The following is a 27,839-nucleotide window of genomic DNA, read 5'->3' on the forward strand; positions in this document are numbered from 1 at the left end:
CGTTCCTATGGTAACTGTCGGATAAAATGGGACTTGTCGGATAAAACGTCCGACAAGTCCTTTCATGAAACACCCCCCAGGGCTAGAACCTCAAAACCTCTGCAACAATTAGTAACTTCCCCATGCCATATGGCAGGTATGGATTACAGGCGCAAGCAACAACACCAAGTTGTTGCAAACCTCTGACTTATCTCGTCTTGTACACAGGTATCATCATGACGTACTTCCTTGAAATAAATACTAAAGAGTAATCAAATTGCTAGAAATATACATAACATTAACATCATATTTCTTTCCCTGCTGCATACAGACATGAACTAATCTAAAAATCTCCAAAATCATACATTACTTTCCAAGTACTGAACCATTAACTAGTACACTTTGCTTAAAATGATGTACCGGTATCTAAAAATTTACAACAGCACCAAATATACATAAATAAAATACATGTATGAACAAATCTGTTTCTAATTGATATTATACATACATAAGAAAGACTGACAAGGGTATAATACTTGCCACTAGTATATAATATTTGGTTCATGTTAATGGCAGCAAATCTATGTTTAGTACATCTACATATAATACATACATCTCTTGATACCATCATAATCACAGTACTCACAAAGTACACACAGTACACAATCCTATTTGAGGATAATAGATGGACAATGGGAGGGGGGGTGGCCATTAGCCATGCCTATTTTTTCTTTTTTTACTGTTCTTTAAAAAATCAAGAAGACAAGCAACCTGCAATGTAATTTATAAAACAGTTGATTTCTGACAAAAATACTATTTTTTATGAATCAGTTTTGCAATATATGTATAAAATCATCAATTTATCTCAATTCATCAAGAAAGAACCAAAACTGCTAATTTTTTGGTCCTAGCTACAACTTTTAAGACTAATGTCTTAACCCAAATGAAACTTTTTTGTATTCACCCCAAAACATGTTTCATGTAAGAATTACACAAGTTGAAAAATCTTTTCATTTTATAAAGAAAAAAAAAACAAATTTTGCATCTTTTATGAGTGTTTTTCATTATCCTTTTTAACCATCATACTGAGATTGCATGCATAAAGTCAAACCGGTTTGGAGAATGTTTGTTTGCCTCTGGTTATTTAAAATATCATACAGGGAAAAAAATAGGGGGGGTCATCATTTTCATGACCGTTGATTTTACAAAGAAAAAAATCACTACAAAATCTAACGTATTTAGAAGTTTAGATCAAAACAAACAAAAACAAATAATGTTTTGGCAAGAAAAAAATTAATTGAAATATTTGCTTTCTACAATTTGAAAAATGATATATGAAATTAATGTAGTTCTTTCCTGGACTGAAAATGGAGAAGACATACATTCATCTAGGAAGTAAAATATGAAATATTCTATTTGTTCAAAATATCTAATTTGAAAGTTGTATTTTTAATCCAAACAAAAGATTATTTTAAAGGCAAACTCAAAATAAAAATTTGGCGAGCTTGATTTGTATATTGCGAGGCACTAGCTATACATGAATTTGGCAATAATTATAAAGAACCGACACATTGCTTTATAGGGGCCCTGTGGTCTAGTGGTTACAACTCTTGTCTTTCAATGAAAGAGATGTGGATTCAAATCTCAGTCATGGCATGTTTTCCTTCAGCAAGAAATTTATCCGCATTGTGCTGCACTCAACTCAGGTGAGGTGAATGGGTACCTGGCAGGATTAATTCCTTGAATGCACAAAGCACCTTTGCAGTTGGAGCTACAGCTGGTGTAAAATAAAGTGTGCCATTGAATAGGAAACTACATAATTGGCACCTCATAAATGCTACATATTATCATTATCAAAGATAACCGCGAGACCTTTGCAGGGAAAAACTCAAAATGGGGGGTTCGGAGCAATTTTCCCCAAAATGATCAAAAGACCCCCTGGAAAATGAACCCCATCCACGCCAATGATAAAGCTTATTTGACATTGCAGATTTAGGCAGTAAATTGTGAAAAGTAGCCCCTAAGAATATCAAAATCACTTTCTTTTTTTGCCTTTTCTTTATACTTGTTCAGAGAGCCATTGATGTGATTGACCACAGATAAATTTTTACCTCCCCCCCTGAAAAAAATCTGTAACATTCAGTCAAGAAATTCATGATGCACTTGCAAACAGTTTGAGAGAGTCATTACACATAGGGGAGACCGGGGTTAGTTGGAACATGGGGTAAGTTGAAACATTGTAATTTTCTTTAACGCCTGGTGTTTGCTATTGATAGTACAACAGTTGTATTATTAATAACAATAAATTGAGGGCAGTATTGCATAAATTTACTTTCCAGGCGTTAAAGAAAATTACAATGTTTCAACTTACCCCATGTTCCAACTAACCACGGTCTCCCCTACATTCAGGGTCAAATGTGCAGTTAAAGGTCACCTTGTCTACTGTAATTATCAGCAATGTACAGTATATATTCCCATTCTCTCTTACTATTAATCTCCAAGAGCAGCAACATCACCTCCAGTCAATCAGAGTAGTTGCTGTCTGAAGAAGTCTAAAGCAATGAAGTAGGTCTTATAACCTGATTTTTTTTCACTTGTTTTACACATATTTATATCTAAACATTAACACCTACATTGACAAATAATAACACCTTTCTGTCATTAGCTTTGATATGAACTAACCTTACATTCTAGCAGAATAAAGGAATAATAATGTCTATTTCATTCATTCTGGAGTATATTTTCATTATTCTGCAATTACAGATAACACTTGTATTGCTAAATGAGATAGTATAGAACACAAACACGTACAATAAAAATATATTCTTATTTCTAATCTGACACACATTTATTACTCTATACTTTCTCAATTCAAAAAATATTTGCAAGTACATGAATGGAATAAATATATTAAAACATGGAGGACATTTTTCCCAAAAAAACTTTCTCTACATGTGTTAGGGACATAATACACTCATGCCCGGTCTGGTTCTGCTGACGATTTGTCTTTTGAGGTCGTTGCTTGAAATTGGATGCCAGATGTAGTCTGGATTATTCAGTTCTCTATCTACTTCAGTCATGGTTAGAAGATTGAGGCATACGCCGTCGGCCGACCCGTGAGGGCTCCCTACATGCTCTATACATATAATGTAGGGAGAACCATACATGTTCTTCCCATGAAATGCCTCCTGAAAGAAGAAAAAGGAGAGAGAGGGACAGAATCAGTCATGTTGCTTGTTAACCTGTTGACTCCAGGAATGAGATGAGCCCTGTACAAAGCCTATGGAATTAACATAATTCAAGGTTATCAAAGCAGATTCACTACAATGCAAGAACTGCAAAAGCACTATTGTAAGACTTCCTTTGTAATGTATGGTAAGGCTGAATGCTAACATGGATTAAATCCCAGCGGAGTCATACCAAAAGACTTGAAAAACAAGACCTTTTGCTTTCTTGTCAGGCGCTTGACTTTTGAGGTGGAAACGGGTAATATGCAGGGTACACTTGAAAATCATCTTATAGTTGAAGCAGCAACCCTGGGTTAAACATTATCATTAGTTTACCAGGGTTCTTCATCTTATCTCACCTTCTCAAGTCGATGTAATGAATCCTCTGCCTGCCAGCCATCTCTGATGATAGGGAAATGAGGAGTCCCCTGGGTGCAGAGTAGCACATCAAATGAATTCCTATGCGAGAGAAAAAACATTATGGTAAATTCTTCTTAAAATGGATCAACAGAAAAAAAAACAGAGAGAAAAGGGGTAAGATGAACCATTTCTTTGCTCTTTGCAAGTTAGAACTGATTTGACTGGTAATCTTGGAGAAATAAGTACTTTGCCTTAAATTTAAATTCTTGGGAGACAATTTTAACTATACTGTATATAACATTTTACCCCCACACTGAAAGTCACCATCACCTTGAAATAAAAAATGTCAAATGGTCACTCAACTTGCCCCACCATGGGGTAAGCTGAGACACTTTCTGGGGTAAGATGAGCCACAAAAACTATGTACAAAAGTTGTAGGACAAGAACCAGCAGGACATCTTTTTATTTAATGTCTTTTCACTTGCTAATTCTCGATAAATACTAACATTCTCTAAAGTAAAACAACTGTCTTGTGAATTTGGTCTTTTCTGCCTGCATATCAGTGGCTTTTTGATGTTTTTTTTTAAATATACATTACCATATGAATTACCATGGCTCAACTTGCCCCATGTTGGCTGGCTCAACCTACCCTAGTCCTAACTAAATGTGATATTTTCACATCCACACATTTCTTGTGCATCCATCATGTAAAAGACTGACAAGAATGATGATCCATACCCGAACTAACAATATTGTTCTTATGCCCTTTCAATTATATTCAAATATGTGTGTAGGTAAAAAGTGCCTATTTCTATTTCACATCTTTTTTTTTTACTTTTTTGCCTGAAATATGTATTTTCCCTCTAAAAAATATTTTTTGTTTGAAAACAATAAGGTGGGGTTAGGGGCTTATGCAATGGGTCACCAATATATGGCACCACCACAATGTCCGACTCATTCATTATCAGTCTGGGGGTGGCAGCTCCACTTACCCTGCCTTCCCCCAACTACCTCCAAAGTGCGATGACTTACTAAAAAGAAATTAAGTAAACACATAATACACAAAGGATCCAAACCTTCCCCTTGAAAAAAAATCCAGTCAAGAACCTGGAACCACAATTACAATTCAGAAATGCATTTATCAACTTTTGACAGAAATAATAAAAACAAGACGATTCTATGAAGCTTGCTTACAACAATAAATCTAAATATTAGGTCAGTCATACATGGTCATGCAATTGTTTTCTCCAACCACAAAAAAAGAGATTTAACTAATACACCATTAACTACTCGCTTCCAGAAGCCAAGTTTATTCCGACCTTGGCCAACAAGAAAGGGACAATTGGGTAGTCGACAGGTTAATCATGATTTTTTATTGTGATTGATTCAGGTGAATGGATAAGAAAAGCCAATAAATGGAAGGATTCACAGTGGATGCACACGAGAGATCATCCAGAACAATAGATCTTAATGATAGACATCAACATGGTTCAAATATAGTTCATTCTCATTCAAGAATGCATGACCTACATGTAGCAAACAATAACTGGTAAATTAGTAAATTTATCTCACCAGTTTGGACATGGTGATTTTACAATGCAGAATAAGTTGGTGTGTTGGGCTATGCTTATAATTACACAAGTATGCCTACTCATATTTCAACACAAAGACTTCATATAGGTAGAAGTCACAACTAGAAATTGAACCATAACTTTCCATTATAGCCTCTTTCTGGGTCACCTTCACTCTTTCTCTTTTCATCCCCCCCCTTGTTCTCTACCCCTCCTCATCCCTAATGAATTTCATAGGAAGAAAAAGGGTGGGGTGTCAACCAAATCCAATGAGGAAGGGGGCGGTCCTGCAAGAATGATTTTCATAAAAAGTGTATCAGGATTGAAATTTTCTCTCTTTTTCTCCCTTACCCCTCTTTGCTTTTTGACTGAGGAAAAGTGAGAATCTCTTGAGCCACTTTGACCAAAGCAGCTACACTGGAAGTTGGGAGGGAGGGGGGGACTCACTGTTTCAGTCTAACCATGGACCTATGAAGAGATAGACAATGGAAGCTTTCCTTAGATGCAATGATAGTCACTGTCAATTGATTATGTGTATCTTCAATGAGAACATACAGGTGTTTTGACAACAGCAACTACCATCATGACTATCAAGGCGTATCTGATCATTTACAAAGGAGCAGTTTCTCTGGTTTCGTTTTTGTTTGTGTTTTGCTTACACCCTATGTCAAAATATGCCTTTCAATCAGATTTAGAGCAGCAAAATTGAGAAATGTTACTGAAGGAAACCAGAACTGCACAATGGTTTTCCAGGATTTAAGTCATTTATCATCCTCTGTGCATACAATTTTTGCAATATTTTATCAATGTCTAATCAAGGACTAGTTCAGGCCTAAGTCACAAATGAGAATTAAAGTAGACTGATAAGAGGAATATGTTACTCAGATGAAAATTACGGTCACCTGATAGTGAATTCATTATCTAACCAAAGAATGTCTATCTCTTCATAGGTCTATGGTTTAACAAGGATCATCCTCATATACGAACTGCACAATGTACAAGAATATCACCCTTCCTTCATCCTCATAGACGTACTGCACAATGTACAAGAATCTCACCCTTCCTTCATCCTCATAGACGTACTGCACAATGTACAAGAATCTCACCCTTCCTTCATCCTCATAGACGTACTGCAACATGTACAAGAATCTCACCCTTCCTTCATCCTCATAGACGTACTGCACAATGTACAAGAATCTCACCCTTCCTTCATCCTCATAGACGTACTGCACAATGTACAAGAATCTCACCCTTCCTTCATCCTCATAGACGTACTGCACAATGTACAAGAATCTCACCCTTCCTTCATCCTCATAGACGTACTGCACAATGTACAAGAATCTCATCCTTTCTTCTCTCTTCCTGTATATTCCTCCCCTCATCAAGGCACGATTTGACACAATACCATTTTAAGAGCCATACTGATTTTCCATACAATCGGCCCGTCGGAACTATTGTATCCACTCCAGCTGGAACGGGCCTGCCCTTCTTAATTTTCTTACTGCGTACTTACTGTTTCTGCTGCTGATGTGGGGTAGGTGGGGTGGGTGTTTGTGTGTACTTACTGTTTCTGCCTGATGTGGGGTAGGTGGGAGATGGTGGGGGTGGGGAGGGGGTGTGTGGACTTACTGTTTCTGCCTGATGTGGGGTAGGTGGGGGTTGGTGGGGTAGGGAGGTGATGTGTGTACCTACTGTTTCTGCCTGATGTGGGGTAGGTGGGAGATGGTGGGGGAAGGGAGGGGGGGTGTGGACTTACTGTTTCTGCCTGATGTGGGGTAGGTGGGAGTTGGTGGGGATGGGGAGGGGATGTATGTACTCACTGTTTCTGCCTGATGAGGGGTTGGTTGGGGTTGGGAGGGGATGTGTGTACTCACTGTTTCTGCCTGATGTGGGGTTGGTGGGGGTGGGGAGGGGATGTATGTACTCACTGTTTCTGCCTGATATGGGGTTAGTGGAGGATGGGGAGAGGATGTGTGTACTCACTGTTTCTGTCTGATGTGGGGTAGGTGGGGTAGGGAGGGGATGTGTGTACTCACTGTTTCTGAATGACATGGGGGTTCGTGGGGTAGGGAGGGGGTGTGTGCACTTACTGTTTCTGCCTGACGAGGATGATTCTCATACACATGTGTTTATGAGGATTGTGATCTGGCATGATAGTTGGATGTCTCTCTGTAGGTGAAGTTTGGTAGTACAGCCTGGTTCGGTCAATGACTGGCAGGATATCTCTGGCTCTGTATGTAGCATCACAAACACAACACGATATCAATCTCCATACTCATCTCTTTTGTGATCTGCTTTGCCCTAATTTTGCTTGTTCAAGTAGTTGTCCAAAACTTGATTTATTTAGTTTACATTAATGTGCCGTGCATTAAAAGTCACAAATTTTGACTACCTCTTCAAAAGGGTTAATAATTCCATATTGATTCAAAAGTAGACCAAGTTCATTACCCTATGAAATATCCATTCTGATTTAGCACCACATCAACTTTTTTGTGACAAATCCACAACATCAAAAGCTTGCAGCACTAAAGTTCAGGACTTTTTTCTTTGAAGTCGTACACAACTTTTGAGACCAAATTTGTGATGCCTGGGTTCATGGTTCCAAAGATACGTAATATCGGTAAGCATATTCAAACCCTCATTTGCTAAAAACAAAACATGATTCCATGTAAAAATGATGTCTCTGGCTATGCAATTTTAAATTAGCCTAGGATATATTGGGTTAAGAGGCCACAAGGAATTCAAGATTTAATCTGTTTACAAGCTATCATTCACCCCCGCCCCACCCTGGTGTAATCAGTACAGTGACCTCTTGAACATACAGGCAGCATGCAACTAAGAATTGAAGTGTCACTTGACTCATTTCCAGCCAGACTTGTTTAACAAGGACTCTTCCCCGATTTGTGAAATACCAATAACAAACCTCAATCTCAGATTAGCTAAATCATTCATCGAGCACCATCTTGCTTGGAGCGATTCTGAATCCGCTTCTTTTTCTGTCTTCAGTGATCCTCCTGCATTCAGAGGGGAAAGAAAAGGAATAATTTGTTATCATTTAGTACTTATCCAAGAGTTCTGTCATTTAATAACAATTTTTATGCTATAGGTCTGTTTAATGTCACATGCTGTTCTTTATAATAATAAGAGATAATAATGCTCAATTTTCATAAAGCGCAAATCACAATTAAGTCTCCTCATGGTCTAAAGAGGTGGAATGAGAAAGGAAGAAAAACAAAGAAAAACAATAATATTGAAACTATATACATCATTATACAAAATTGGGGGAATTTGAAACTACATAATTCATCAATTATAGGAAAATTTAATCTTTGGAAAAGGTAACATGTTAACAAAGACTTAAATACATCAAGATGAGAACATTCTTTAATTATCCATAAGTTTGTTCCATACTTGAGGGTCTGTCTTACCAAAGGGCACTAGCACACCAGATGGGAATCTAACCTTAGTCACTGGAAATTTGAACTCCTAGCTCAATGAACTGAGCAATCATGCTTATAAGGAACTCACCAATGATATTTCCAGTGAAAGTAAATCTCATCCAGTAGCCTGCTAGCAATGAGCTCTCTACTTGTACTATATTGGTTGGCTCAAAATCAAACCCTGCTTCCTCCTTGACTTCTCTCTTCACACCCATCTGCAAATAAACAAAAATAACGAACTCTAGCACCTCGTTCTCAGTCACTTTCATATCAATTTATTTCCACTATTCCTGGGAATCTGTTCAGTGTGAGTGTGAGCGCTATGATCCAGAAAGCAATCCTCTACATCAGTTCTTGAAGTTTTGGCTTCCCTTTCCCTACTCTGTCACTGTTCCAGTTTAAATGAATTTATATCTAATGTTTAAAACTATACATCCTAGATTTGTTGATGATACTGTATGTGTTTAATATTTTAAAAGATGTGTCACTGTTCCAGTACATCATTAACTATAGATACAATATGAATTTATACCTAATGTATACAACTTACTACACATCTTAGATTTGTTACTGATATCGTATAAAATATTTTAAAAGATGTTGTATTCAAAGGCTCATTTATCTTGTGGTTAAGTTGTTTCTGAATAATGACAATTTAAATCTTTAAAAGATAATAATTACAGCAAAATTACATTTGAAGTGATAATTGGCACTATTTTACAGATTCTCGCTTTTATCAATAATTTCAACTCAGATAATATCTGGTATTTGATTTTTACACATATTTTCTTATATTGTATGAAAATTATTGGAAAATTGCTGATTGTTTCCTATATGAAAAGCAAAAACAGATTGATTTTACCTCCAATGTTTCATCTCTCTCTAGCCTCCCAGCAGGTAGATACCACTTTCCTCTGCATGACTCCTTAGCTTCTTGAATTAGAACAAAGCGACCCTCATCATCAAGTATTACCGCAGCTACGATGATAATGGTATTATAGCCAAGTATTGTTGGCTTGTCATTGTCACAAGACTTGCGACATATGTCATACCTTTCAAAGAATAAAAATAAAGTTGACACTGTTGTAATAAAAATTGTAATTTGGGCTTTTTTTTGGTGAAATTTTAAGGTTTTATTTCTATATAGTTCAGTGATCAAAATGAAATTAATGAAAGTTACCTATTATCTGGTTTCAATGAATATAAGACTTTATTTCCAAAAGTTTAGCCAAGGAGGAGTGTTGAACAGGTTATTGCTCATACTTCTTTTTATAACCACTCAACCTTACAAGCCTTGAGTATTTAAAAATAAAAAAATTCAGATGTAGTCAAAATATCAATAAAAATTGATATCACAGTTTATCTGCAGTATGCAATTTCAAAGTCTGTATAGTTTCGGGAAATTATTCCATTGCAAACTGTGAATAGAAAATGAGTTTTATCATAAACATAGAAGTGATCTTTACTAATGAGCAAATTAACAAATTTTCAGAATGTTCAGCTATTCATACATGTACATGTACATGTAAAGTCAGATCTCCAACTGCTTTAATAATTTAATTTCTAAAGCATGGAATACATGAAATGAAATTTCAGGATACTGACTTAATATGTACTTTGTATTGGTTTATACAGAGCTACCAACCTGAACAAAAACATTTCAGCATAGTTTTTAAAGCTGAAAATCAGTATTTTGGGAGGAAATCAGTATTTTCAAAGAAATATCAAAGGACAACATATATGAAACTTTAGAAAGAATTACTTTGCATGAAGCCATTAGTAGTATTCTCATTTTCAGTACTAATTATGGAAAATCCCTACTACTCGGCAGCCCTGTCTGCCCATGTGAAAGGGGTTTGAGGTCAACCAGAGACCTGGGGGCGTTTCATGAAAGGACTTGTCGGACGTTTTATCCGACAAGTCCCATTTTATCAGACAGTTACCATAGTAACAGTAACTTACAGCCAATCAACATCAGGGAAAGATGTCAGATCTGACAACTTGTCGTATGAAAATGTTGATGAAACACTCCCCAGACTGGTCTAGAGCTTCTCTAAATGTGGTCTGACTGAGATACATGTAGATTCACTTTTTAGCGACCTTGGGCGGATTTGCCATGCTTACCATTTTCTGACTATGTTGGAGCCCAGGTAGGAAAAATAGGAATCTCAGTCAAATATACCAGTGGGTCACTTAACCTTTATAAAAGCTTTAAACAGGCTTTACAATAAGACTTTACAATATTTCTAAAACCAATACATGTACAGTACACATTATTCGCTTCAGTCCTTGAATACTCTACAAAAAATGTATTGCATAAATTCAATGTTAAAAGTTCATTCACCATAAGTGCAAAATATGCAACTTTCATGACTCAGTGAGTGTGTAAATAGAAAGAAAAGATGACTGACTTCCAATAACAATTCAAAACCACTGGTTTAACCACAATGTTTTTTGTAATTAACAATACAATGTTATATTCAAGAAAAGTATAAAAAACAACATTTGGTTTCATTTTCAATAAAATGTCTATGAAAGGAGATCAATCAATTACATTCAATTTCAACACATCAAAAATACACATCTGTGTACATGTATTACACACATTTCTATACTAGGTCAAGTTAGAAATAAAAACAAATGAATAGATTTTAATAGAACCACAAAATACCCTTGATCAACAAAAAGAGCTTGCAATTCTTTACACTGAACATTTGATGCAACATACTAGGGCAAACAGGCAAAGATTATACATTATCAATCATTACAGTAAATAGAACAGGTTAATCTGCAGTGCTCAGGACACCCCTACAATTTACCTTACGTTTCTGTCTTTTTTTTTAGTTTAGATATAAACATATACATGTAATGTATAACTCCTCATTCATACAAATATTGTTAAATATACATTTTGGATTTCTATCGTAGATTTAAACTGACCAAGTATCCAACCAATTGGTCTCATGATATTAGTAACTTTAAGGTTAGGGTCAATTAAGCTACGAAGACCACTGAAATATTGGTCAGGACTTGTGGAAGACCTCAAAGACCATTGTAGGTTCATTGAGAAACCTCTGAAAGATCAACCAGAATTCATGGTCTTTCAAAGGTCTTACAGCGGTCTTGTTCTCTGTGGAATGGGGGTTTTAGCCAATTACTTTGGATGAACTGAAAGACCCCTAAAAAGATCATACAAAATACGATAATGAGAATTCTATATGAACTGACCTGATATTAACGTATCATTATATTTCATTAGATACGTAATACGGTTTTTAATGGTAACAATCACTAAAAGTCTGAAAATTGAATGTTTAAGTACCCAACTCATCTCTTTTTACAATCATTTTTTCACAATAAAAAAGGGGAAATTTGTCACCTTGCCATTTACATTATCTAATGATCTCTTTTTATTTCTTTTATGAAAATATAAAAATTAAAAATCATACTATACATCAGTTTTCATTTGGATTTTGAAACCATTTCTGGAAGCTATTTATGGCCAGCAGATGTTATGAGATACCACTCAAAATTAATTGTGGTAATGTCACAATTTCACTTTGGCCGAGGCTAAACAGTGCTTGGTCAGAGAATTTCTCCCTGAAGTTCATCAAGTTTGCTGTCCCATAATGTGTCCCTGTTATAGATATTTTCAATGCTTTGAACATTAGTCTATGGTCAGCAAATACATGTAATCTATTCCACATGAAAACTGAGGTTTACAATGTATTTTCATTTGGTCTAATGCCAATTCGTCCAACTGCCAACTCATACACTATCATTTGGTCTACCATCAGTTCTTCTACTATCCACATGGTCTTACTGTCATTTTGTCCACTCACCATATCATCTAATAACCAATTGGTCCAATAGCCATTCAGTCCATATACCATTTGGTCTAATTACATACAGGTAGACTTAGTGTTTTGAGCAAAATGAATGAAAATAAAACGAATATCAGACCAGCTGATAATGAGACGAAATGGTTAAACACAAACTGGTGATTAGACGAAGTGATGATCTGACTATATGGTTATTGGACCAAATGGTACATGTACATGTAGTTGGACGAAATGTTGATGGATGGAATGCCATTAGACCAAATGAAGGGAGACAATGTGGTGAATGAGCAAGTTGGCAGTAGACGGATTGGAAATTTACCAAAACTGATGCCCATAGGATTTAAAAGGAAAAATAAAGCAATTACATGTTAGGGTTGTTTTATGATCAGGGTATACAAACTGTCTCATTTTACTAAAAAAAATTATTTTGTATATAAATCGTCAATGATTTGTGTTGTAAATAAGTGAAATGATATTTCTTTCAAAATTTTAAAGCCATAAGGTCATTTTAATAGGAGTTCAGACTTTCAATCAATTGTCTAATTTTTCAGAGCTTGGACAGTTTTGGACAGTTCTGGATTTGACAACACTTGAATGTGTACAGTGTACTGTCTGAAAAAAATAAGTGAATGAGGGCAAAATGAACATTCTGAAATCTGTTGCGCACATACAAGTTATCTTGCAGACTAAAACATTATCTATCAAATGCATAAAAATACAAAAAATTGTAGAAAATGTTTTTGGACAGAATTGGCAAGCCCATTATTGTTTATTAATCAGAAAAATTCAAATTGCCAGTAGCTTTTGGGAATTTTGGTTTGATTTGATTTGACAATCACATTTTAGTAATCAATTCTGAATGATGAAACGACAGAGTGGGGGGCATAGTTGAGATTACAATTAACATTCCACAAAATTATTAGTTATGATGCCCAGAATAGGCCTACCTCTTTGGGAAGTACACCCCGATTGTAAAACGCTTACGGTACTAGTATTAAAAATGGGTCAAACTAACCTGTCAAGGGGAATATCCGGGGCCTTTCCAGCAAGTAGATCTCCAATAGCTCGATCAATATCAGTCATATTATGCAATCACAAGTTAAGATATGACAGTCAAGTCTATCTCATCCCATGCATATCTGCATGTATTTATAATTCCTATGGGATAAAAAAACAAATTAAGTATAATGAGACTTCCCCATGGAAGAAGGATAGATGTTACACAGGCCAGGGAACGAAGGGGCACTGAATATGCAGTTAGTATTCGACCCGACAGTATTCAACCCATAGCGAGAACTTCCGCAAATTGTTTCCAGGGTGCCGTAGTCTGTTGTCAATATTTTTTTTCATCAGTCTGTCAACTGTATGCTTGGATAACAAGGAGTAGTACACGTGATCCAAGTCCCCTCTCCCAAAAATACAAAATGGCAATTAACCCATTGATATTCATCTACCCCTCATTTCCCTCCTCTTCAAAACCACTCTGCCACCAGGGGCGTATCCAGCTTTCTCAAAGGGAGGAGGGGGGCAAAAATGGTTTCACCCATATTTTCCCCGATCGGCCGCTCCAAGTTGATTTGTGTTTGTTTCTTTGAAGGGGTAGTCCTGACAGTCAATTTTTAGCTTTATTCTTACTAAAAATAAATAATCTCATTTAAGCCCCAATTGAATTGTGCAAATGTGAAGCACAAGATAATTTTTTTGGAAACTTTGTGTAATTTGTCCTGAAAATTGAACATTCTGAGAATTGTTTGTGATCATGAACAAGATGTGTATGAAACTAAATAATGCGAGCGTGAATCGCGAGCAGAAATTTATAATACAGGTTGTCCGGACCTGTTAAGGACTGTTTGCAGTTACCCATGAAAATGTTTTGAAATCGGCAGCGAATTATTTATACGTGTGAGGAACTCGATGTTGGCCGACTTGGCTCTAATCACCAATTTTCATTTTTTGAGGCTAACCGGATGACAGATATGGAGTGAAATTAACGTTAGGGTGTAAAGTAAGAAATTAAGCTATTATTTTCTTTTTATGCCGTATCGACGTATAATTTTTACAAAAAACATACATTTTTTCACCACCATTGCCACTCACGAGTATCAGAGCAAGTTTTGAACCTTGATGTTCGGGTAGGTGCACTTGTTCACTGCAACCAACCTGCCTGTGAGCTGTGGAGAATCTACAGGTAGGATTATGTCTATGGTATGTATGCCAATGCTGTATTGAGCACACAATCGCGCGATTTGCGTGCTGTCGCCAAGCGGAAGACAAAGAAATCAAGATGGCGACGTAAACACGGCCGTAAGCTCTTCCCACCTTTTCATAACAAATCTCTCGTTTTTTTAATGAATTCTTCTTTAAAAATGAAATCAATATCGCAGAAATGTTGGAAATGAAGTTGGACCCCATGTAGTGTACATGTTTTACGGCTAGATCTTTTAGAGGGAAAGTAGAATTCTCGGGGGCGAAAGTTTCTAGTTTTGTACCCGTATGTGGGGAAATATAGGTTAAGAGTACCAGGCGTTAGTGGGGAGTGACCATACGTACAGTATATGACTTTCAGTCCCAAAAACGCCCCAGGCTAAATAAAAATTCCCCCCAGTTCTGAGTTCACCGTTTATTTATTATGACTTGCCGTCTTCCAATAATAGGGTGTCTGAAGCCACTCTGAAAAGTGTCAGCATAAAACAGGCTGATTTAGGGAAAATGTGGCACATATTTTTCGGGAAGTTCAGGCTATTAGAAAAATGTGATCTGAATTGATAATTAACTTGTGTTTGGCATGTATGGAAAGAGAAAATTCAGGGGCTTCTTTTGACAGTAAGGACAAGTTTATATGATCATTCTAAATAAGGATTTAGAGATAAATTGCAAACCCTTATTTTTGTGTGTGTTGAGATTGCCATTTCCCCATGCGTTTTCTATGGGAAAATGAAATTTCTGTTTTGCACAATTTTTCACTTTGTCGCAATTTTTCATTGTGATCTGGTTTCCAAATCTTTATAAAAATCATACCATCAGAAAGAGCATAAAAAATCCTATTTGACTCTTTATGGACAAGTTTTTGGCATTAATAATAAATTTATAACAGCCCTTGGAAGCTAAAAATTTGGATTTGTGTGTGTCCATTTCTTAACTACACAGTCTATGGCAGAGAAATGCTGAAAAATTACCTAATTTCATTCTTCTTTTTTGCAGCCAATAATTTGATTTTTTTCAAAAATGTTACATTTCTGTAAGTCTGAAGGTCATTTCTTTTCAAATTCACGAAGAAAATGTGATATTTTCTTAAAATAAGAAAAATAATTTTTTCTCCAGACACCCTACCAATAATCTTGTTATGAAACCCGATGTTTACATTGACTAGCACTCTTGATTGGTGTCGGCACTCAACAGGTGAATGAACTTTCCTAGATTTCTGTGAAGAAATCCTTATAAACTGAGACAGTCCCTGTAAACTGGGACGATCCCAATTTTCTGACCAGCGCCTCTACTACTGGTAGGTGGAGCGTACCGGTACCGTAGCGTAGCGGTAGTGAAGTGGAGTAGCATCGCTGGAGTTCAACCGGTAATGGTAATGTATTGACTTTAAATAATATGCTTACGTCTTACCTCAATACGGTACCTGCTGCTAGGCTATATCATCACGCCCGTGCCCCATAAAACTGATACGGTATTTCTTAATTCCACAACCTGTACTTTAGGATCTAACGTTACTAGATCTTAAAAATGTGATGATGTTGGACCAAGTCACTGACACGAAAAACCCTATCCTCAACTCGTATCCTCACTCAGATCAGTGGACGTGCATGAATCTCGTCTCTAGCTCGCTCAATTCATTTGGTATAGACTTACGGTACCAGTATCGTACCGTTAGGTGGCGCAGTAGCAGAACCAATTCGTCACTCAATCCAATCATGCTCGTTCATAAAGGTTTGAGCTCGTTTCACACAAAAAATAGGTGCAGGTACATGTAGAATTATGGTGGAAAAAAAAGTATATGGTGGGGGGTGGGGGGGGGGGGGGGTAAATTTCAGAAAAAAATGACGGGGCCTGATATGTATGGGGCAATTTTTGTTTTTACCTTTTTCATATAATGATCTAATGTTGTGATAGATTTTTACATTTTCTCCCATTTTCTTTCCTATAATTTATTTTTCTTTCTTTTTTTTTGGGGGGGGGGGGAGGTCCTTGCAAAAAGTTGCCAGTGCGGGTGACAAGTAATTTACAAAACAAGAGAGAGTGTGAGAAGTTTATCACTCTCAGGTCATCATTTTTGCCTTCCAAAAATAATGACCAATAATGAAATAAGCAAGCCCACCCCCCAAAAAAAAAAATTACATTGATAGTTATTTCTAATTTGACTTGTAGATAAGTAAACTCTGGCAAATTTCAGAAATTTGAAGAAAAATTTAGGTTGAAAAATACAAGAAACATACTGTGAATTGAAATAGCAGGATGCCTAGGTTTATACTCAGCTTTTAAAAAAAAAATTTATGTTATATAATTCATCATTTTAGCTTTCATGTTACAAGGTGTTTTATCCCCTGAGACTGTCTTTCAATATTTCCCCCTCTACCCACCCCCATATCCCCCTACACCCCCCCAGGGCCTCTTTATCTTTCTAATCCTTCTCTCTCTCTCTCTGTCCTATCCCATTCATCTTACTAACAGAACTTAACCCTTTCAGCTAATCACAATGGTCATCAGAATACCACAACAAATACTTTTAACATCATCAAAATTACAAAAAGTGTCAAGATTTTATTCAATTAAGAAATTACAGCCAAACAATAATAAAACACAGGTTAAAAAATAGATTACATACCCATTTTCAACTCCATAATACACAATAAAAGTTCCTAATAAAGTTGTTCTTTTCTTAATTAAAATAAACCTTCAGTCATTAGTGTTAATCTTCAGGAAATACAGAAAATTAGCAACCAATCACAGAGCTGTATGAAGGGAAGTGGTAAACAACCAAAGTTGATTGTGATGTCGGGAGCCAATTGTTCTCCAAACGTCGGAATTTCAAAGTTTATCAATAATCTTGTTAAATATAGACTTTATACATAACTGACTATGTCATTGTTAATCATAAACCAAAGTACTTAGCAAGTATACCTCCTGATGGTATGTCAGGAAGTCTCTGACAAGCCTCTGAGTATGACCATAAAGCTATATTCGACATGCATAAATTTGCTTATACATGAGTAAAAAAGTCCCTTCTCATGGAGAGTTTTCATTCAATTATTCATCATTAAACAAGTTCTTTCCATCCAAAGACAAGGTTTGGATTTTTTCACAAACTATACTTTATGAAATATATTAAAACATCTAAAAAAAAAAGGGATTCATGCATAGTCACACATCAAATAGAAGCAAACAACTCACAGTATTTTACTTTGTGGTAGTTTGGTTTGAAGGCCGCTAGTGTGTTTCCTTAAAGCAAAGTCAGTGAATATTCTCCGAAATGAAAGAACACATTCATAATTTTCTATTTATAGCAAGAGGAAAATATTATTTTCATGACCAATGTCAATGTGTCATTGTATTCATAATGTGTTAAAAACAAACAAATTTAAAAACTATCCAAAACCAAATAACTCCATATTTCTTTTTTGAAATTGAGATTCCCATTAAAATGCATGTCATGATTAATTGCCTAAACTCATCACATCATTGCTCAATGCCAATTCACTATAAAAGTACATAAATTGTGCATCGTGATGACCGCAATATCTGAAAGTGAAAGTGCGATGCAACAAAGTGGATATTTCCCTTGAATGAGATTTCACGGCTAAAAGTTATAAAACGGTCAAGTTGAAGTTGGTGGCAGCAAAACAGCATGGTAAATATAACTATCTATAAATATATATAATATTCATCCACAGAGAAAAAATGTATTGATACATACAATCAACAACCATATCTGATACCATATTCAACATCACATAGAAACAGATCTTCATAATATCTGACTAATAAAATGATTTTCTAAAAGGTTATTTTATATGAGGCAATGAAGGGGGGTATTTCACAAAGAGTTGAATTTAACTTTTAAAGTCACACTTAATAGCTTGGATATGTTTAGAATATATATAAAAAAAAATCATCACCATATTGGCAAGTACATGGTGAAGTAAAGGCACGCTAATGCGTAGTCATCAATGAAATTAAATAAATCCAACATGTTATAACCTTTGACATTTGATCATTTTATAGTAGAGAGGGCATTAACCTCACAAAGATTTGGAGTGCTCATAATGAGATGAGTAGTTCCACAATAAATGAATTGTGAAAACAACTCGTCGTGTAGAATCAAAATGATAATAACTCAAACCAGTTGACGGCTATACTCTTATAGATAATTCAAAGTCTTCTTATCTGCTGACATGTAGAAAAAAAGGTTATTACTAGTACCTCCCAGGTATCATGAGAGCGGAAATATCTCAATATGAGGGAGAAGATTTCACATGACATGGAATGTATCAGTGGAAATAGCTTGAGGAATTGTTTATAACTCTTATCTAGCAACCAGATAGTCACATAGGTATTAAATCAAATGCCCAATAGGATCTGAAAGTCAATGTGTATTCCTTGCAATTGAATTTGGAAACTTGCTGGAATGCTCCCTAGGGTGTGGAGAATGTGCATAACATTGTTCGCAGGCAAGTCAGAATGGCTTACATTCTGAATTCTGGTTTAACTTGGGCCACGGTCTAACTCTGTGCTAAAATTATGGAAAGCCAAACATGTCAAAATTTTGTTAACATTGCATTTCCACTGTGCTCTTTCTACATGCTACAATTAGGAAAAAAATCAATACAGATATTTTTTCCGAGACATTATGAATGACGTAATAGATGTGATTATAAATTGTACCTGTACTGTTAGAGATATCTATCACGATCAGCTATCCATAGTCAAACCACAACTTTAGACCAGACTATGAATTAAACCACAATTCAGAATAGGGGCCAATTTCTTACTTTCTACTTAGAAAGCACTATATAAAAAGCAGATTATAATCAATGTACAATGTAAATGGTGTTATCTACAGATAATGAATTCAAATCAAAGAAAAAAAAACCAGAATTTACAATGAGTCACATAATCCAAAACAAGTGTGATGAAAATAGAGTGATGTCAAACCCTCACACTTTTTCATTATTTCTGTCAAATGTGTAAACGGATTGGACAACCTGCTCCTGATAATTGATAAACTCATTAAGACAGAGAAATTATACCACCTTGAAATGAATTGGTAAATTAGGGAACTGACTACATACTTCTTGGCTTCCGCATATATTCAAAATTGTATAATATTGCAAGATCCTCTTTCTCATAATACGCAAATGTGTACTGGGAAATGGGTTTGTTTCCTGCCATGATTTCATACACTGAAGTCAATCATAAATCACTATTTTTTAAATAAATATTCCTGTCCTCCGATGTTTTTTTTAGATTCATGGTAATAATTTGTGCATTTATCATGCAAATTCATATATCCATTTGATGCAAATAAATACAGATCAGCATAAATTTTGTGTACATGATTTATATAAATAGATTACAAATACAAATATCTGTTGATGCACATGTAAATTAATATCAATCTAGAAAGAATCCAACATGACATAAAAGGCAATCTCCTATTTGAAAATCTCTGTACAAAGCGGCCACAATCTTGCAGTAATATTTATCTTTGGATTTAAAAAACTCTATTTCACCTAAAAAATGATTAATTTCTGAAATTCAGTTTCAAATAACCTATTAGATATTAATACTCCTCCTTTAACATATATTACATATTTCTAAAATTTGAAGAAAAATTACATGTGCACAATGTAGCCAACCCAAATTTCTTGTCAAATCACGATGTGCAGATATATCACATTAATACCAAATAAATGAGGTTGAATTCTATACTGATATACAAGACATTTATTCCATTTTTGGTTCAAACATTTATATGATATGTAGCAAAAAAATAGATCTCTTTTCTAATGACCTGCAGTACTGCATATATGGATACAAATATATATTAATAAGAACACTAGGCAGCACTGCTCATTATATATGAATAAAACAATATACCCATTCATTATGTCTACATCAACTACGATTAATGCTGTAATCTACAGAAAATGTACTAGTAGAGACTTCAATCAATATTCATATTTCATGCAGTAGGCATACAAAAATAGATCAGAAGATGAAATTCATTTTTTTCTTTTTTTTCTTGTAAAAAATATAAACACCAGTAAAACAATTTCATATCAAGAAGGAAAAAGATATCGTTACTGATTGAAACAATGCACCAGTCATTGAACATAATACGAGTCAAAATATGAAATCAATTACAACAAAGGAAGAAATACAACATACATACATGTATATCAAATACTAATGTAGGAATAATTAACATGAAATGTCAGCATCATTACCTTAAAGCTGGAATTACAATAAAAATTGTGCGCCTTTCAATAGATTACTGCTATACAGATAGAGAGTGCAATATAGATGATTATGTCGATATCAATGCAGTAAGAACATAAACATAAGGATTCTGTGATGAACAAGCAAAGCTTGCATGCTAGCATGCACACACTACAAAATGCTATTCACATGAATATGATATAACACATTCTTGGTGATAACAATGACGTTATATGTACACCTGTATTTTCCATTTTGTGGACAGAGATGTATCTACAGATCACATGAAGCCTACTGCAGAAATAGCGTTGTTGACACACAACTCAAAAATCATATGCACGTCTGAGATACACGCTTCTGATCGATGGATAATCAAGTTACGTATGATTGCTACTCGTTTTGTACGACCGCCAGTAACATTAAAAGGGATTAATAGTGTGAAGGAATATTATAATGTTTGTGCAAAACTTTCAAATGAAAATGTCATAGGCAGGGGGGGTGCAATGCTCCAAAGTAAAGAATAAACCATAAAAAGGTGGATATGTCAAAAAGAAAGAACTACTTGTAGAACAAGAAATGAAGAACAGGTGAAATAGTTGGTGAACAGACTACAAAGTATTCGGTTACAATGTGTATAGGTATTCTGAAAATTGTTGCTGTTATTTCTGTGTAGCATAACATGAGTATTTCATTCAATAAGAAAAAAAATGTTAAATCTAAATGCGCTAAGAAAAAAGACAATAAACTAATAGGGCAATGCCACATACAGAAAAGAGTACTTCAAATGCAGGATCCATTGACTAACTGTTACCTTATTTCTGAAGCATCTACTCACCTATCCCATTAGACCAAAGCAATGGGACCTAAGGCCAAAGCAATGGGACCTAAAGCCAAAGCAATGGGACCTAAGGTCAAAGCAATGGGACCTAAGGCCAAAGCAATGGGACCTAAGGCCAAAGCAATGGGACCTAAGGCCAAAGCAATGGGACCTAAAGCCAAAGCAATGGGACCTAAGGCCAAAGCAATGGGACCTAAGGCCAAAGCAATGGGACCTAAGGCCAAAGCAATGGGACCTAAGGCCAAAGCAGAGGGACAAAGTACAAACACAAGGCCTCATAATTGTTCTCTAGGCCAATGATGGCCTCACGATATCTATATCATTTGAAAATACTGTTAATTTATGAAATTTAAATCTACAAATTATTTCCTTGCATCTCTCAGTTATCATATTCACATTATTAAACTTGAATTAAATGATCAAAAGATCTTCTGATAGTACCCGTAAATCTTTTTAAATATACAAAATAAGACACCTTTTTTTACCTTGTTTAGGGGATATCACCTATAAGTGATATTTTATATTTAACAGAAAGATGACATGATAAGAGTACAATGAAAAGGGTCAATTTTACACTAACTTAGGATAATGAGAGATATATAAGACAAATAAATATTCTAAACTTTGGAGCACATGGAAAACAGTTATAAGCTATGACTAAAATTTGATTGTCCAGCAGTTCAGTTAATGTTTATTTTATTATTTCATGAGTGAAATCCAATTCAAAGACAATTTATGTGTTTCAATCATGTTACGACTTGTTTTGTCAATTTTTACTTAGAAACTCAAATTTTGATATACATGTACCAGTAGCCTATTCCCTGTGATAATACTCTTACATGTAAATATATATCATCAAAGTAGATAGCCATATTTTCCCATTAAGTACAACTGGAGAGGCATATTAATTAAAACGTTTACAAACTGTTGAATAAATAAATGTATGAATAATGAAGTTTTTTTTGTCATTTTAAGTGTAACATGAAATCCTCAACATTAACACATGTAAACTGACTCAAGCCATGGTTAATGAAATATCACAATTATTCTCCATTGGTATTGGAATGGTATGAAATCATTAAACCTAAAAACATGTAAAATAGGAAATAAGAAAGGTCAGATTTTAAAAATGCAATATATTCAAAGAACATATTCCTTTGCTTCATTATACTGCTGTATTCATTATGTACAAAGATATGATGATGGAAATGAAGTGCCTCAATTAATTTTTCGGTACTCTCTGTGTGTCATATTTTTTTCTTATTCTAACCATGGACCTACTAGAGGCCTACATTCTAATGAACATATCAGTAGATCACAGTCTTGTATACCATGCAATTGCATAATGATTAATGTGAATTTTTCTTATTCTGGTACAAAACATTTTTAAAAATAAAGACATAATAAAATTCAGAGGTACAATGTTATATCAAAATACAAGTTACCGAAGAAAAATAAAGGGAAAAAAAAGAGATGAAGAGAAAAATAAAAGGCAAATTACAAAACTCATTTATTTTCCGGTACTGTTTTCATACTGAGTGTACTATATGAGTGAAAGGGTCCTACCATAAATATGAAGTTACAAATTTCCTAAGTGTAATATGTATTTAATCAAAGGTCTGCAAATGTTCTGATGAATTACTTTAAAGCACGAGATTTATGTATGTATGTGCATTGAAAATACCTGATATACAAAGGCACATAAAGAAATGTAGAACCAGATGACCAATGTTTCTCAACTTCTTCAAGCTGTTGTCTGTACCTACAAAATGACATACAACAATCTCTGAAGCAAAGAATGTACAGTTCATTAACAATAGAGAGCAGTGCTTTGGTCATACAAGTGTGTCCTGAGGAACTGCTTTTGCTGTTGTTGCTGTGGGTGATGATGGTGGTGGCGTTGTTGATGGCAGTGGTGGTGGTGTTGATGGCGGTGGCGTTGACGGTGGCGACGTTGTTGATGGTGGTGGCGTTGTGGATGATGGTGGTGTTGGCGATGGCTGCGTTGCAGGTGGCTGTGGCTCATCATGTATCTCTGTTTCATGGTAGACCGTTTGTTGCTGAGCTGGTGGCGGAGGTTGTGCTGGTGTTGCTGACATCTGTTCTCTGTTGACAACATCCGGTAGGTTTCTCTCCTCAACCTCTGGTATTCTAAATGTAAGGCCGTCATAATTCTCCAAACCGACTTCACCGGCAACAACTTCATACGCAGGCGGTGGTGACAAAGGCCCCATTGAATCTATGGACGGCCGGTAACGCTTTGCAAATGAACCTTGGCGACTACCACGTCGACTGTCACGACGACAGGCGATACTGTACTCTGGAGGAATATCCTGGTTGTCTGTTATAGTTGTGTTCCGCCGTAAGCCTGCTTCTTCTGCCAAGGAAAAAAATAAAATTATTCTTTCCATTGCTATCAATATTTCTGGGAATGGTAACAAGAATAATTGCAATACAATATTATTTATTTACACCAAAAGTAGAGAGATGATTGGTATTTCATTACAAGGAATATATGTTTGGATTGATAGACAAAACAAGTGGAATGCCGTTGTCAGTCTCACCTGCATTAAGGGATTGGTATTGTATTGCAGGGCCTCTGTAATTGGGTGATAGAGGGCCATTATATCATAGTTAAATAAAATAAATTGAATTAAATGAAATTTCAAAAACTAAAGGTAGTGAGGCCATTGGGTCTTATAATATACTGGTTGAATTGGGCAGGGTCAAAATTATTTGCCTATAGGTCATCAGTGCCATACTCCGAGATTAGTTGATAAGATTTAAAATGTTCAACTTCAAATGCACACACAGCCACAGATTTCCTTTGCTTAAAGGTCAAGTCCACCCAAGAAAAATGTTGATTATAATCAATATAGAAAAATCATACAAGTATAACACTGAAAATTTCATTAAAAATTTGAAGTTAACTAAGAAAGTTACGACAATTTAAAGTTTCACTTATTTTTCCAAAAAAAGTTATGTGCACAACTAAGTGAGATGCACATGAGAGATTTGATGATGTCCCTCACTCACTATTTCTTTTGTTTGTTATTGTTTGAATTATACAGTATTTATATTTTTACAGATTTTACAATAAGGACCAACTCAACTGAACCATAAAATGTTAACAGAATGTTAATACCACATGTTCAGGGAAGAATAAAACTTTGTTTCACAGGACAATGAGAAAATTAAAAACTATTTCATCTAATAAAATACAAAAGAAATAGTAATGTTATCAGTTCCCTCATTTGCACACCGACCAGAAAGTGAATTTAAGTATTGTTTTATTGAAAATAAGCGAAATTTAAAATGTCATAACTTTCTCATTTTACATCTGATTTTGATGAAATTTTCAGTGTTATGCTTGTTGGATTTTTCTTTTATTCAAATCAACTTTTTGTTGGGGAGGAGTTGTCCTTTAATTGCTGTGATAATGATAACTGTAAACACTGTAGGTTATAGTGGGAAAATAATCACTTTTTCCTTTTAATATTGTGAAGCAAATAATAATGCTATGAAATAACAGGGTTTCCTCTTGAAACATTATTGAATGCACTGACAGCATGGAGAACCACACACAGCTCAGATTTTTGCAAACCTCCACAAAATTACTCGATCCAGTAGCGAACCTTGGATTTTCCACAGGGGAAGCAAAATCGTCCGAAAAAAAAAACTGACGAGAGAAAAAAAGGCCTTCAACTCCTCGTCACGGGAGTGGGCAGTCTGCCCCCCGCCCCCCCCCCCAGAGGTACGCTAGTGACTATCCCTTTACACAAAATGGTCCTACTGTTTAAAAACAAACTATTTTGATTTTAAGTTTACCTAATGTATGAACACTGATGATACGTTGATGTCGACCAGTGCCTGGGGCGGGTTCATCCTGGTATCGTTTCCTTGCCATGGCGATAAGCCAGCAGACAGAGAGAAGACATACAGCACCAACAAACGCACCAATCATGATGGATGTATGCTGTAAGTCGGTGAAATCTGAATTGGATCCATTACCTGAACGCATTGAGGAGAAAAATAAATTGTTCACTGTACTTCTGACACAATGGAAATTTTACCTGTTTTGGGTGAACTTGGGTCAACTTTGTTGAGCTTTGACGCATGCACAGATACCCATACTTAGTCACACTGCATCAGCAACGTGTTCATCTACAACAAAGCTCTCTTCATGCTAATACCCAAAACAGGCCAAATTTATTGAATATGAAAAAAAAATTCTTACACTAATATTAATCATTTTAACATTTTAGAAAATTGTGAAGGTTTATAGATCTCACGAATTAAATAATGCAAGCATGTAGTGAGAGCCAATTTTGGGGTGGTGATTAAGACCTAAATTGGGACATTCTCAACTAAGCAATTAATTCAAATGCAATAAGCTGAAATAAGTGATACTGACTCCAGTGACTTGAAAAGGGGACACTTTAAAGGACTTTTTATTGTAATTCATGAGAGTACATATCTCAATACGGTAATCTGCCTATCAAAAGTAGTGCCTATATATATTGCTGTACACATGACCAAATTATTTCCAAACATCCCCTCAACAAGTATTTCTGTGTGCAAAATAACCCCCTTAACAAGTTTTTGGCAGGCTTTACATATTTTGGCTCCTAAACAAGTTGTCACCAGAATATGACCCCTAAACAAGTCTTTGTCTACTTGCTAACAATAAGCTTAAATAGACAGAAACTATATTCATGGGTACTGCATGCCCCCAAGTGCAGTACAGGATTCAATAACACAATCGGGAAGAAGAACCCCAACATTTTCAGAAACGAGGAGGAAAAAATTGGGGAAAAAAACATACCCTAAACACGTTTGACTTGTCCTTTAAAAAAAAGCTTTGGAAAAAAAAACCCTATATGTTTTAACCCACGATTACCATTGACCAGTCTTTCAAAATCACCTTTTTTCTTTAATCGGTGTTTTTGATACCCTTAACAAGTGCACGCGCGGCCCACGTCCAAAACCGAAAAAAACCCACCCCTTTAAATGCGTTTTTTGGGTCACGCATGTGTACAGCAATAAATTTGACTGGCCCCCCGGCTCCTATTCTACCACGACACTAAATATATACTGAAAGAATGAATAAAACCAGGAACATCAAGAATCAACATCATCGAATCACTCCTTCATGTATTCTGTGAGATTAGTAAAGAGTGATTACTACAATAAAGAGAGAAAAAAAGAACATACGGAACTGACAGAGCTCTCCATAGAAATCAGCAGGGCATACACAGGCACCATTGATACATATACCAGAGTTAATACACATCGGAGAACAGAAGAGAGAAGTGGTAAGTATACCCTGTAGAAAAGATAAGAGCCCAAAGAGATACCAGGTGGGTGTGTGTCATAAAGCGGTTTGTAAGTTAAGAGTGACTTTAAGAATGACTGACCAGTGATCCATGATTGTGGTAAATGATTGATATTCACCATTAAATGTTCATTGGTGATTCTTTAGTGCATAAGGAAAGTTCCCCACTCGTTCTTAAAGTCGCTCTTTTCTTAGAACAGCTCCACCAGGTCAGAAGATAGAAAGTACATAGAGTATCCAGGGAAAAAGGGAAACTGTGCTAAGTGAAAGAAATCACAATGGGTGTGTCATGGTCTAGTGGTTCTGACTCTCGCCTTTCAAACAGAGGGTCGTGGGTTCAAATCCTAGTCATGTAGTGTTTTTCTTCAGCAAGAAATTTATCCACACTATGCTGCACCCGACCCAGGTGAGGTGAATGGGTACCCGGCAGGATTAATTCCTTGAATGGACGAGCACTGAAAAGCAGCCCTGGGTAATAATAATAATAATAATAAAGCGCCTTGGAATAGATTGTTTCTAGATGGATGGCGCTATACAAATGCCTATTAATATTATTATCATTATCATTTTATTGATCATATCATGTTATCATTTTGAATTTGGCTTAAACCTATTGAATATGATTCCCATAGGCGTAGTACAGGAACCATCAAGTTACACAGACTCCAACTCTTCGATTTTCAGGGAAGGGAGATTATACCACTTTTGATACCATTTTCACAAAATATCTTGATTTTGAATTTCTGCCACCCTAAAAAAAATGAATATGCATCACTGTGTTTTACTTCATTTTATTGTTAAT

At 35.5% G+C, this 27,839-nt stretch overlaps 2 protein-coding genes and 1 long non-coding RNA gene across 3 annotated transcripts; all 3 read right to left on the reverse strand.

Annotated features, from left to right (window-relative positions):
- Window positions 1-2,355: 2,355 nt before the first annotated feature.
- LOC121411590 (8-oxo-dGDP phosphatase NUDT18-like) lies at window positions 2,356-16,241 on the reverse strand. The gene is made up of 8 exons (XM_041604391.1): window positions 16,035-16,241; window positions 13,435-13,577; window positions 9,440-9,629; window positions 8,666-8,792; window positions 8,061-8,151; window positions 7,228-7,368; window positions 3,566-3,665; window positions 2,356-3,167 (listed from the first exon to the last, which is right to left on the reverse strand). Exons 2-8 carry the CDS (start codon window positions 13,500-13,502, stop codon window positions 2,937-2,939), a joined length of 948 nt encoding a protein of 315 aa, XP_041460325.1. The 5' UTR covers window positions 13,503-13,577; window positions 16,035-16,241; the 3' UTR covers window positions 2,356-2,936.
- Window positions 16,242-17,166: 925 nt separating this feature from the next.
- On the reverse strand, window positions 17,167-22,314 carry LOC121411591. The gene is made up of 2 exons (XR_005969501.1): window positions 21,791-22,314; window positions 17,167-21,727 (listed from the first exon to the last, which is right to left on the reverse strand). It is a non-coding gene; the product is annotated as an uncharacterized LOC121411591 (long non-coding RNA).
- Window positions 22,315-22,486: 172 nt separating this feature from the next.
- LOC121411592 (histone-lysine N-methyltransferase 2B-like) lies at window positions 22,487-27,018 on the reverse strand. The gene is made up of 3 exons (XM_041604393.1): window positions 26,917-27,018; window positions 25,531-25,713; window positions 22,487-24,079 (listed from the first exon to the last, which is right to left on the reverse strand). The coding sequence occupies exons 1-3, from the start codon at window positions 26,993-26,995 to the stop codon at window positions 23,538-23,540; spliced, it is 804 nt and encodes a 267-aa protein (XP_041460327.1). The 5' UTR covers window positions 26,996-27,018; the 3' UTR covers window positions 22,487-23,537.
- Window positions 27,019-27,839: the final 821 nt, after the last annotated feature.

This window comes from Lytechinus variegatus, chromosome 3 (assembly GCF_018143015.1).
Source record: "Lytechinus variegatus isolate NC3 chromosome 3, Lvar_3.0, whole genome shotgun sequence".
NCBI classification, from domain to species: domain Eukaryota; kingdom Metazoa; phylum Echinodermata; class Echinoidea; order Temnopleuroida; family Toxopneustidae; genus Lytechinus; species Lytechinus variegatus.

Coding starts and splice junctions, on each gene's coding strand:
- LOC121411590 (XM_041604391.1), bottom strand. CDS start 13,502: ATGACTGATATTGATCGAGCTATTGGAGATCTACTTGCTGGAAAGGCC. Junction 7,369..8,060: donor TTAGCTAATCTGAGATTGAG/GTTTGTTATTGG, acceptor TGCTACATACAG/AGCCAGAGATATCCTGCCAG. Junction 3,666..7,227: donor ATCCTCGTCAGGCAGAAACA/GTAAGTGCACAC, acceptor TCTCTCGCATAG/GAATTCATTTGATGTGCTAC.
- LOC121411592 (XM_041604393.1), bottom strand. CDS start 26,995: ATGTGTATTAACTCTGGTATATGTATCAATGGTGCCTGTGTATGCCCT. Junction 25,714..26,916: donor TGGAGAGCTCTGTCAGTTCC/GTATGTTCTTTT, acceptor CAATGCGTTCAG/GTAATGGATCCAATTCAGAT. Junction 24,080..25,530: donor CATCAGTGTTCATACATTAG/GTAAACTTAAAA, acceptor TTTCCTTGGCAG/AAGAAGCAGGCTTACGGCGG.